Source organism: Mauremys mutica, chromosome 1 (assembly GCF_020497125.1).
Source record: "Mauremys mutica isolate MM-2020 ecotype Southern chromosome 1, ASM2049712v1, whole genome shotgun sequence".
In the NCBI taxonomy this organism is placed as follows: domain Eukaryota; kingdom Metazoa; phylum Chordata; order Testudines; family Geoemydidae; genus Mauremys; species Mauremys mutica.
The window spans coordinates 247525661-247538494 of record NC_059072.1 but is presented as its reverse complement, the minus strand read 5'-3'; the positions used below and the strand labels follow the sequence as shown (position 1 = coordinate 247538494).

The 12834-nt window shown below is 41.8% G+C and overlaps 1 protein-coding gene and 1 long non-coding RNA gene across 4 annotated transcripts in view; one reads left to right on the top strand and one right to left on the bottom strand.

Moving 5' to 3' along the window:
- The window catches only part of RFX8 (regulatory factor X8), a 64306-nt gene that overhangs the window by 28984 nt on the left and 22488 nt on the right, over positions 1–12834 (top strand). For all 3 annotated transcript variants that reach the window (XM_045006103.1, XM_045006097.1, XM_045006087.1), the window contains exons 3-5: positions 545–606; positions 5019–5105; positions 11234–11297. In XM_045006103.1, the coding sequence (XP_044862038.1) occupies positions 545–606; positions 5019–5105; positions 11234–11297 (213 nt within the window). The remainder of the gene's footprint in view (positions 1–544; positions 607–5018; positions 5106–11233; positions 11298–12834) is intronic.
- Positions 4245–12834, bottom strand: part of LOC123364232 — a 67524-nt gene continuing 58934 nt past the window's right edge. The window contains exons 3-5 of the long non-coding RNA XR_006577046.1: positions 7133–7216; positions 6860–7009; positions 4245–5086 (exon numbers count right to left, since the gene is read on the bottom strand). This is a non-coding gene — a long non-coding RNA (uncharacterized LOC123364232). The remainder of the gene's footprint in view (positions 5087–6859; positions 7010–7132; positions 7217–12834) is intronic.

Sequence of the window (12834 nt, the reverse complement as noted above, 5' to 3'; positions counted from 1 at the left end):
CAACCTGGTTGCATTAGAACTCCCATCGTTACTACCAATGTGGGAGCTGCATCTTAGGGCAATTGGAAAAAAAAGTCTAGTGTAGACAAGGCCTTTGACACCAAACAACTTCATACCTGATTCATTTTGTTCCTACCCTGCACAACAAAGACTCCCAAGGTTTATCTAGAGTAGATGCCTTGTGTATTTGATAATCTGTTCCTGTTCTAAAGAGGAAAAGTAGCATGAGCTCTCTTGTTTTGTCTGTGGCTTTATAAGATAGCTCATACTCATGCTGTGTGTGTAATAATAGCAATCTGGATTATTACACTTAAGTATTATTACATGGTGCTAATCTTGAGAGGTGCTGAATGATTTCAATTCACATTTCCTTCAATATGAGCAAAGAGGATACTCAGCAACTTGATGAACTTGATTAAAAAGATTCATGTCAGACCCAATCCTGCAAACATTAGTTACATGAGAAAGCTAACTGAAGTCACTGGGGCTACTTTATATGTTAGTATGACTTGCCCAGGTAACTCTTATCTTTTGTGTTTTTTAGCTTGTTCGCTTAGTTTTCCCTGATCTGGGGACCAGAAGGCTGGGCACAAGGGGAAGTGCCAGGTATTATTTATTTTATTTTAATTATTTGCTTTATTTAAAAATGTTAATTACACCCTTTTGGGGGGGAAATAATAGAAATAACTGTATCCTCAGCTCTGTTAACTTGAGACACTGCTCTACCCCAGCTGAGGTTCTTGTTGAATGTCTGTAATAAATCACAAGAACAGCTCTATTGTGATTGATGGTGTTACCAGTAAATTAAAATAGGATTAATGTAATGAAAGTCACCATATCCAAGCTGTTTTTTTTAGCATATGAATTCAAGATAATTTTAATTTTCAAAACTTAAAAAATACTATTTAAAATACTCTGGTGCTTTTGAAGCACCGGCTTGTGTTGGGGGGGTGCAGAAGCTCACTGCCCTACTAAGGCGCTCCAGAGGCACTGTGTCTCAGGGATTCTTGTGATCAGGTAAGCCCAAGGACTCTTATTTTGGCCAGCCCTATGCAAGAGGCCCTAAAGATAGGGAGTCTCTTCTGTCCCTGCACACCCATTGAGTGACCCTTCACAATCTGGCTCATAATGGAACTGTTATAAACTGTTACTGGCTCCCTGATGGATTTCCCCCTCCCCCACACCTATACAGAGCATGGAGAGAATTGAGGCCCATTGACTTTTAATCCATTGATTTAATGTCCAAATTCATAACTGCTGAACAGAAGAAAAAAAAAGATTTTTAAGGTATGTTGATTGCATGAGCATTTTGCTTAATAAAGATGAAAGGACTGCAATTAAAATACTGATTCTGAGAGTGGCATATGTTTACTTTGATCTTCTAACAAATCTTCTGCATCAGCCTGGCCCCATCACTTCCAATTACTGCAGTGCCATTCTCACATTAGAATTTTGACTGATACACATGGCTGATGCTAGAGCAAACTAGGTTCTTTACACCAGCATAGGATCAGCTCAGTGAAGCTCTGAAATACACCCACACACCCAGTCTGACACATATCCTAACCTGGGATTAGAGGTGGCTGGTACACAAACTGCCTACACTCGGTTTATGCCATGCACTCAAATCGGGGGGACCGGATTATTTCTGCCGCAGAATATTTAAGGAACTAGCACAGGGAATTACTATTATTGCACCAAGGATTTTTAATAAACCTATCTATTTGGGGGTAGTACCATATGACTAGAGAATAGCTAACATCATACCTATTTTTAATAAAGGAGAAAAAATGTGATCTGGGCAATTTTAGTCTGACCTCATTGGTATGCAAGATTTTAGAACAAATTGTGAAGGGAAGAATAATGAAATTTATAGAGGTAAATGGTAAAGGGAGTGCAATGCAACATGGGTTTACCAAAGAAAGATCATGCCAGAGTAACCTGATTTCCTTCTTTGAGAAAATAATGTATTTTTTGAAGGGGGGGAGGGTAAGGAAAATGCAGCAGGTCTAATATATTTGGACTTCAGTAAAGCATTTGACACAATACCACATGGAAAATTATTAGTTAAATTAGGGATGATGTGGCTCAGTACAAACATAGTAAGGTGGATAAGGAATTGGATAAACTGGAGAAGGCATTGTGTTGTGCTGAAAGGTGAATTATCGGACTGGAGGGAAGTTACTCATGGAGTTTCTCAAGGATCAGTCTTGGAACCAATCTTATCCAATCTTTTTATTAAATACGAAAAGTAAGAGTGTGCTAGTGAAATTTGTTGATTATACTAAGTTGGGAGGCAACATCCATACACAGGAGGATTGAAACATACAGGAAAATCTAGATGATCTTGAAGACTCAAATAACAGAAATGGGATGAAATTCAATAGTACCAAGTGCTAGGTCATACACTTAAGGTTTAATAATAAGAATTTCTGCTATAAGCTGGGAGCTTTTAGTTGGAATCAACAGAGGAAGAGAAAGACCTGGGTGTGTGGGTTGATCACAGGATGACAATGAGCCATCAATGTCATGCAGCTGTAAAAAAGGCAAATGGAAAATATGATCCTAGGATGAATTAGGCAAGGCATTTCCAGTAGAGATAGAGAAATATTAATGCCATTGCACAAGGTGCTGATAAGACCTCACTTGGAATATTGTGTACAATTCTGGTCACTCATGTTCAAGAAAGATTAATTTAATCTGGAACAGGTGCAGAGAAGAGCTACTAGGATGATAGGGGAATGGAGGATCTATTTTATGAGACTAGACTGGACGAGCTCAGCTTGTTTAGCAAAAAGAAGGCTGAGGGAGGATATGATTGCTCCTATAAATACATCAGGAGATTAAATACTAGGGAGGGTGAAAAGCTATTTAAGCTAAAGGACAATGTTGGCATTAGAACAAATGGGTATAAACTGGCCATGAACAAATTCAGGCTGGAAATTAGAAGATAGTTTCTAACCATCAGAAGGGTGAGGTTCTGGAACAGCCTCCCGTAGGAGTTGTGGGGGCAGACCACTTAATTAGTTTTAAGAAAGAGATGGATAAATTTATGAGTGCAGTTGTATGACAGGGTTATTTCTGATGGTGAGGACTGGGTTCAGGAGCTCTGGACTCACTTCTGGTTTAAGTCCCATGTTCCTAAAGCACATGCTTCAGGATTTTAGCCAGCTACCAGCAGAGGTTAGGAAAGGAGTTCCTCCCTCCCCACCCCTAGTATACCTGGGGAGATTTGGGTTATTTTTTTATCTTCTTCCACTGAAGCATCTGCAGATGGGACACAATGCAGGGAGGGCCACGGCTCTAAAGTAGCACAGAGCATTCTTTCTCAGGTGCTTGGCTGGCTGGTGCTTGCTAATATGCTCAGGGTCTAACTGATCATCAGACTTGGGATCAGGAAGGAATTTCCTTCCAGGTCAGATTGACAGTCATCTTGGAGGATTTTTGTTTTCTTCTGCAGCCTGTGGGTATGAGACATTTGCCAGGACCATCTGGGTATATCAGTCATTTCCTCTGATATTGTGGGGCCCTAGGCACTGGTGCACCATGTTCTCTCCTATTCTCTGCTTGTGGCACATAATAGACTAGTTTCCTGTGGGTTGTAATATGTTGGTTTTATCATGGGTGCAGGATGGACCTCCCCTTCGGGGAGGCTAGCCACATGCCCTGCCCCTTCCACATGAGGCCCCATCCCCCATGGCAGGAGCCCTGAACCCTCCCCCCTCCGGCCCCTCCATTCCTGCAGTGGGAGAAGTCCTGGGCTGGCTGGAACCTTGAGCTCCCTCCTCCCCCACCACCTGAGGAGCCTCAGACTGGCCCTACTCCCGGGCCAGCCCCAGCCAGCCAGCTGGCCCGAGCAGCCTCAGTCCAGCATCCGGTGGCAATGGCTCCAGCCAGGGAAGCCAGAGATTTCCCTGGCCTATTATACCCACCGCCCATGGGGTTTCGTTTTGGTTACTGGGTTAGTGTGCGGTTGCTGGGTGGGTTGGTGGCTTGTGCTATGCAGAAGGTCAGACTAAATGATCTAGTGGTCCCATCTGGCCTTAAACTCTATGAGAGAGTGACTCTGAGGAAAGGGGAAATCTCTGCTGGCTTATTATGGTCAGAATTCAGGGGGTAGCCATGTTAGTCTGTATCCACAAAAATAACAAGGAGTCCGGTGGCACCTTAAAGACAAACAGATTTATTTGGGCATAAGCTTTCATGGGTAAAAAAACTCACTTCTTCAGATGCATGGAGTGAAAATTACAGATGCAGGCATTATTATACTGACACTAATACTGACACTAATCAGCAACTACTGACACCCACCCAGCAACTCCTCGTTGTTTTTATGGTCAGAATTGGGCCCACTAAGTATTGTTTACTGTCCAATATGTATCAGGCAAAAAGCCAGTGGGGAAATGGTACTTCAGAAGCTGTACAGTGGCATGACAGCAGTGTGAACAGTGGTTCCACACCACCCCAGTATCAACAAGAGGTGCCAGTGCTCAGTGGGGGATTTCAAAAAACAAGAGATTGAATTCCTCAGGCAGCAACTGGACAGGTGGTATCTTTAACTTGAAGTGGTTTTAATCTGCCATGGCTGGAGAATGGAGGCCAGATCCTCAGCTGACATAAATTAGTGTAACTCCACTGAAATAGCTTCTTTGACTTCAATGGGGATCCTGCCCTAGACTCTGTGCTTCTGCTACATTGGTTGACTGCACTCCTCACACTGCTCTAGGGCTGATAGTTTTTTAAAAAAAACAACATTTTATTACTAAATTACCAATGTTGTTTTAAAAAGTGATTGTAAAGTTATTTATATTTAAAAAAGTTTGTCAAAATTATGTGCTTATCAAATATTAGACAAAATAAGATTTAAACAATTTTAAAAATAAATACAGGTTTCCACCTATTGTTTTCTTATTTCAAAAGAATTACGAGCTGCTTGCAGAATACAGATGTGAATTCAGTGATGACTTGGTCTTGCAAACTGTATACTTGTCAATCCATCACATTTTGTATTTTTTTAGGTATCACTACGATGGAATACATATCAAGAAGAGCTCTTCCTTCTATGCTCATTATTGCTATCTTCTGGCTGAAAAAAAAAATCACAGGTTTGGTTTTAAATGTTCTTAATGATAAAAGGTGCATTAATACAATTTTCTTTAAAATCTACTTCATTGCCTCCTGAAAATCGATAACAGAATTGCATTTTCCTATAATAATGCATGTCATTAATACAAAGGCTCCCTTTTTAAAAAGTGGCAGTTGCATACCTAATTGAACACAAAATCACACTTCCATGCACTTGACATTTTCAACAGATGGCTCTTAAGTGCAGGAAATCTATGACAAAACTAAAACAAGAGCTTAAAAATGCTGAGAAACTAAATAAGAGGAAAATATAAGTGGTCAGCACCAGTGGTGTGAACACTTATTTAATCATGCTAGTGCATCTTGATTGCTAATCCTCACAATTTAAGCAATGTATTTGCACTTATAGTAATTGGGATTTATTGAAATGTATTCTATTTGCAGTTCTTTGTTTTCTGTTTCTTACCATTCAGATTAATGAGGGCTAGTCTTTACTTTGAAAAGGCCTACTTTGTTTTGGTTTCCTTTATATTACAGTTTTAGAGAGTTAAAAAGACAGCCACAAAAAGGGTGCAACTGTGAGAAAATACATTCAACAAAAGAGAACAAATTGTTTTATTTTTCACGTTTAGTCTAAAAATATGGTACAATGTAAGTCACTCCTGCAGACTCTTGTCTATGGGCAAAGGGATTGATTCTGTCCCACTGAAGTCAATGGAAGTTTTGTCATCGACTGCAATAGGAGCAGGATCCGATCCACAGTTCTCTACCATGAGTAGTCCTGAGTACTCATGGTAGTAAGCACTATGCCTGTTATTATTTCCAGGATCAGGCCAATAGTTTAAATAAGCAACTGTCAGGCTGATTCTCCACTGACTTGCACTTTCATGCCTGTGCAAAGTGGATATAAAATGCTATGAAATCAAAGTTCACTCATTAACAGTATTTGCACCCATTTCTCATTCATTTCCTACAGGAGGGGTAGGATGTCCCAGCAGATAGGGTGCTAGGCTGTGACTAAGGAGACCTGGGTTAAATTCTCTGCTTCTCCACTGTCTTCCTGCATAACCTTGGGCAAAATGGCCATTTAGGGTATGTTTACACTGCAAAAAACAAAAAACAAAACAATCCTGCAGTGTGAGTCCAGGTCAACTGACTGGGCCTTGTGCTCCGGGGCTAAAAATAGCCATGTAGCTATTTGGGCTCAGGCCAGAGCCTGGGCTCTGAAATCCGCCAAGGGGATGGTCTCAGAGCCCAGACTCCAGCCCAAGCCTAAATGTCTACATGGCTATATATCCCTGCAGCACAGTTTACCCAAGCTCTGAGACTCACTGCTGTGGGTTTCTTTTCTTTTTCTTTGGTTGCTCTTTGCAGATGTACTATAGTCTCTCTGTGCCTTCATTCCCCTTCTGTAAAATGGGGATAATATCACTTCCCTACCTCACAGGGGTGTTGTGAGGATACATACATTAATGACTGTGAGGCGCTCAGATACTATGGTAATGGGAGCCATATACATACTTATGATACTATAAATGACTATATGAGCTGCAAGGGAATTGAAAATTAGACCCCATCACTTTGATTGTGCACCCTGTTACACAAGTTTTACAGCAATGTAACCGTATAGAAGTCAATAGAGTGATGCTGGCATAAAACTGGTGGAATGGGGTGGAGGATCAGGCTCTGTAGCTGATCAACTAACAAATACTTATTCGGAGAATAAACAAATTGTTCTTAGAGAGTCCCAAATTCAAATAGTATCCATAGCTACCTATAGACATGGGTTTAGAACAGCCATCATGGGGAGCTCGCCTCCTGGTTCCTGTCTAGGAATGTGGCAAATAGATGTCTCAGTCTGCAGCTCCCTTGTCCTCCAGGAAAAGAACTAACAGTTCTAGTCACTGTACGCCTTAGCTTCTTCCTGTTGAAGAAACCACATCCAACTGGCACTGCCTCTGTTGCTGGGCTTGGCTTAGCCACAGGGGGCGCTGCTGTGTAACAGTGCCAGCAGCACCTGCTCCAGCAGCGTTGGTCTCTGGCTTACCTGCAGTTTGTCCCTCGCCCCTAAAACAAGCCACTGAGATTGGACCTCAAGACCTGCAGATCTAGGTGTTCTGCTGGAGGCTACCTGTTGGAAACTTTGTGTCACTACAGTGACTGTGGGGCCCCCTCTTCCCTTTTTCATCTCCCTGCCAAGGATATCCTTAGCCTCTGAAAAACAGTCTCTCCTTTGGTCACCCTGGTGATCAAGAGACATGCTCCAGAAAGAGGGCTGCTATGACAATGACAATGTAATGACCTCTTTCCAGTTTCAAGAGAGATATTTTGAGTTTTGTAAATCTAAATAAATAAAATAAACTCCTCTTCCTGGTTATAACAAAGAGAAATTCAACAAACAGTGTGATCATGTTTGTCTTAATAGTATTAACACACTTTCACAGGCCTCCCCATTGAGTCCATTACTTTCTGAAATCACCATCATCTTACATATGGGGTCTAATTAAAGCTGATAAAAAAACTGGTGAAATATTTAACTTTAAAAAAAAAAATTTACATCAACATTTTCAAAAAATCCAAAAATTCCAACAAACTTTATTGCTATTTGTAACCCCCAAACCCTGCAAAAACCATCACGAACAGTTCATCATTTTTTAATCATTTAAATTTTTTTTGGCAAAATATATAATAAAAATATCAAAATATGAAAGACTGGAGTTGGAGATTTCCAAAATCTGGTGTGATTAATTAATAAATTAACATAGAAGAAGATCTTAACATTTTCTTCTAAATAGTGGAAATTAATCTTGAATCTGCTATGGAATCTAATCTCAATACTCTTTCTATAAAACAGTTTATATTGCTCCTCCAACTGGAAGGAGTCTGAGAGAGGCCTCTGAAAAGGCTCTATTTCACCTGCCTCTCTTTTACCTGCCACCCTCTTCTTCCTCCTTTCCCTTCAGTCTTCCTCTTCCCCTTTTTCAGGCCTATGGTATTGTCCCTTCCCCACGATTTCTTTCCCATTTCAACTGCAGTTCCCCCCCGATTCTCCCCCAAAACACATTAACAGGAATGAATAAATATCAGATGATCTTGTTGTTACTCATCCTCCCCTTCCTCTACCACTTCCTTTTCTTTCTTTCCTTTTCACTTGCATCTTGAACTTATTGAGATGGTAAGTTCATTAGGGCAGGAACTTGTCTCGTTCTCTGTTCCGTGTGATACCTATCACACTTTTCGGTACTGGATAAATAAAAATAATATTTGCTAACAGTAGAGTCACATATATGTTAATTTTTCCGTGGCAGAGATCAGACGGTGTTTACACTTAATTATCTTTGAGCTTTCATCTGGCTGTTGAGCGGAGGGAGAGTGCTGCCACTTGTCCGTTTCTAGGCAGCAGCAGCTCTCGCACTCGCATGTTGCCTGACTGGCCCTAATGAAGGGGGGCAGCACAAGAACAAGTACGCTATGCCAGCCAGCCTACTGAGCGAGAGCAGGGCTGATATGTGTTGCCATAGTAGCAGCAGCACAAGATACAGCTGGTCACCTTCTCAGAGCAGGAACTGAAAATTCTCTTTTTTTTACATATTTTAGAAATCTGCAAAATTAACAAAATAAATGACAGGAAATACTTCTAGTTCTAAGTTTCTTCATTTCTTCACTCACCAGCTTAAAAAGCTCTGGATTTTGGGATAGTGTTGGCATTAAGCATATTATTGAACATACATAGTGTTACGGTCATGGCCCATAATGGTCACTGATCAACAATTTCATTTTTCCAGCAGAATGGAGCTTTCATGGGAGATCATAGTGGCAGAGGGAGCGGTGATCTCTCAGGTGACTAGATCCACCTTTAAAACCATGGATGGTTTTAAAACCATGGATGGTTTTAAATATCAGGACAGAGACCTTGAATTGGCCTCTGTTCTTGATGAGAAGCCAGTGCAGACAGCAGGGTGATAATGTGTTTTCAGTGACTTGTGTTTTTGAGGCCTGATCTACACTGAAAAGTTGATTCAGCATATTTATATCAGGCAGAGCTTTGAAAAAAGAGTGCTTCTGTCAACTTAGGGTCTGTCTATACTTAAACCACTACAGCAATGGTTCTCAACCAGGGGTACGCATAGCCCTGGGGTATGCAGAGGTCTTCCAGGGGGTACATCAACTCATCTAGATATTTGCCTAGTTTTACAATAAGCTACATAAAAATCACTAGCGAAGTCAGTACAAACTAAAATTTCGTACAATGACTCTATACTGCTCTATGAACTATGCACTGAAATGTAAGTACAATATTTATATCCCAATTGATTTATTTTATAATTATATGGTGAACATGAGAAAGTAAGCAATTTAGCACGAATAGTGTGCTGTGACACTTTTGTATTTTTATGCCTGATTTTGTAAGCAAGTAGTTTTTTAAGTGAAGTATAACTTGGGGGTACGCAAGACAAATTAGACTCCTGGAAATGGTCTGGAAAGGTTGAGCACCACCCACTGCACTACAGTGGCACAGCTGCAGCTGCTGCTCTATCGCTTCAGTGTACACTACCTAGGCCGACGGGAGGGGTCTCCTCTTGGTGTAGGTAATCCACTTCCTCAAGAGATGGTAGCTAGGTCAATGGGAGAATTCCTCTGTTGACCTAATGGTTATGGTGGCATAGCTATGTCTCTCAGGTAGAGTTGCCAATCCAAGATTGACCTGGAGGCTCCAGGAATTAAAGATTAATATTTAATTAAGATTGTTATGTGATGAAACCTCCAGGAATGTGTCCAACCAAAATTGGCAACCCTACTTTAGGGGTGTGGATTTTTCATCTGCCCAAGAGACTTAGCTATTCTGATGTAAGTTCCCATTGTAGACCATCCCTCAGATACTTTTGTTCGGGGAGGAGTTTTCCTAAACTGACAGAAAAACCCTTCCACCAAAGTAGGCTGCAGCTACACTACGGGGCTATGCTGGCACAGCTATAATGACATAGTAAATTGGTATAGTCTCTGTAGTGAGTGACTAATATGCCCTAAGCAGGGGCGGCTCCAGGCCCCAGCACGCCAAGCGCATGCTTGAGGCGGCAAGGCACGGGGGGCGCTTTGCCGGTCGCCGCGAGGGCGGCAGGCAGGCTGTCTTGGGCGGCATGCCTGCGGAGGGTCCGCTGGTCCTGCGGCTTCGGCGGACCCTCCGCAAGCAAGACGCCGTGCTTGGGGTGGCAAAATGCCTAGAGCCGCCCCTGGCCCTAAGTAGATATGCTGCTGCATTTTCCGTGGTTTGAGTTATTTCAGGGTGGGTGGCTTTCTCTCTACACACAATGAGTTGCAGTAAGCAAATCTTGAGGTCACAAATGCATGGATCACCATCATGAGGTCTGGACAGTCCTAACGCAGCTTCTGGGCAGCCATAAGTGGAAGTGTACTTTTTACACAACCGTGACTATGCTCCAAAAACACTGAGGAGTCCAAAAGGACCCAAAGCTATGAAAGTTCTTCAAAATGCTTCCCTCTTCCTGTCAGTATTACATCTCTCTTCTCTGTGATCAGCTTCAGCCAGCCAACCACAGAGAGAGCTGGGAGATGGTGTTGTTTACAGCGGCTGTAAAACAGGTAGAGCTGCATATTTTCTGCACATTCCTGGCATTTCAATCTATGTTGTCAAACAAGCTTCCTCAATTTGTTCATATAAATATTGAGTAGGATGGACTAGAGCTGAGCCTTGTGGGACACCTCAGATACATTACAAAGCTGAAGATCCAGTTCCCACTCTGAACAATTTACAATCTAAATTGACCATAAATGGGGGAGGAAGGGATAGGATGCACAATCAAAGTGATCAAGATGGTAAAATGGGCCCCTTTCATTATTTACATGTGTGTACTTCTTTTGTGTGTTTGTTTCAATGGAGTTGCATCCACTAATGTGAAATAATGAATTTGGCACAGGAAGCTGAAACAATCTAATCACCCACCTTTGCATTTTAAAATGGTCTTTTTGTTGATTTTATTTGCATGATGATTTTTTAATTATTATTACACAAATGGTTGTCAGTCCTAGTCTGATAACCTAGCTAATTAGAGATCATTTTCATACTAAAGACCTAAGAAGCCAACAGTTTTTAAAATTGGCTTTATATGTTATGTGTATTCCACCACAGTGGGGATGGTTCCAGTTCTGAGGATGCAGCAAATTATGAGAGCAACGGCTACAGAAAAGGAACGGTGAGTATCAAGTAAAGTGGATTTACTACAAAACTGAGAGATCAATAACGGTTTAATGAGCTAAAACTGTCACATGTTATGTCTTAGTGAAATGCAGCCTGCCCATAATACCCTTTAAAGTAGTATGTCTCTGTGCATAGGCTCATTAGCTGGTTACTTTTTTTTTGCTTACTTACTGGTTAAATATTTTTGGTCACCTCACTGTCTGCCCAAATCATTAGCTAGGCTTAGTGTGGAAGCTGTGGCTATCAAAGCCCAGGTTTGTGTCTTATCGGTGTCAGTAGGACATGGCCTTCCCTGTGCAGGCCCACACTTATAGACTCATTTCCACGAAACATCGGGCTGCTGAGCCAGAGTAGTACCATTCAAGGAGACTGTACTGGCATAACAAGAATTCAAGTATTGCCAAAGGGTTAAAAAAAAAAAAGACTTTTCCACCATTAGGGTCTGATGTGAAGCTCACCTACTAGTGCAGATGTTTCTGAAATAACACTGCTGGGAGTTGTCTTGACATTGGAATTCTTGGTAGTCTGCCAACAGGATGTGACCAATATGAGAACCCTGATTAAACTGAAGGAAAGGAGGAGTGTGGATGTATCTCTTATTTTTGTAGAGCACTCGGATATAGCAATGAGTGTATTACAAGTGTATGCAGTGATAATAGATGAAAAACATGCAGATACAGGACAATATTATATCTAGTGACCTCAGTAGCAGAGCCAGCTATACTTAAGATTATTTAGAATGTCATTATTATGAAATTTGTGTTAGTATGTCTACACTGTAGTGTAAGCTCGGGTGCAAGGCTAACCCCACCTGTGTCGACACTGCGATTGAGCTAACCCAGGCTAGGGCCCTGGACCCTGCAGGGCTGGAAGGTCCAAGCTCGAGTCAAGCCGGGACCCAGAGTCCAAACCCTATTGCTTTGCAGTGTAGCCACAGCCCTGCTTGACTCAGGTCCAGAAGTATTCTACAGTTCCATGTGACAACTTCCTTAGTCCTCTGTATCCCAACAATCTGCAATCCACTCTACTGAAAATGAAAGCCCTCACCCTAACTCCTTTGGCAAACAGCAGCATCTCAGGTCAGCATTAACCCATTCTGTTCTGATCACCGATCTGTAAGCCCACTATCACAGAACCTCCTGGGTTTGCAATGGAGAGTGAACCGACCAAGCTTTTGCAAAGTGAGATGCTTCCTGGTAATGTGCAGGGTGGACAGTAAAGTTTTCTCACAGTCAGGGCTGCCCAGAGGGGGGGGCAAAGGGGGCAATTTGCCCCGGGCTCCGCAGGGGCCCCCAAGAGAACAGCGGAGGCTAAAAAGTTCAATCACTTTTTAAAACAACGTTGGTAATTTAGTAATAAAATGTTTTTTTTTTTTAAAAACTATCAGCCCTAGAGCAGTGTGAGGAGTGCAGTCAACCAATGTAGCAGAAGCACAGAGTCCCACTAACCCTGGATTTACATTGCAGTGTAGACATACCCATAGAAAAGGTACATAGGATACACATATCACCAAATACATTCTGTGAAAAGAA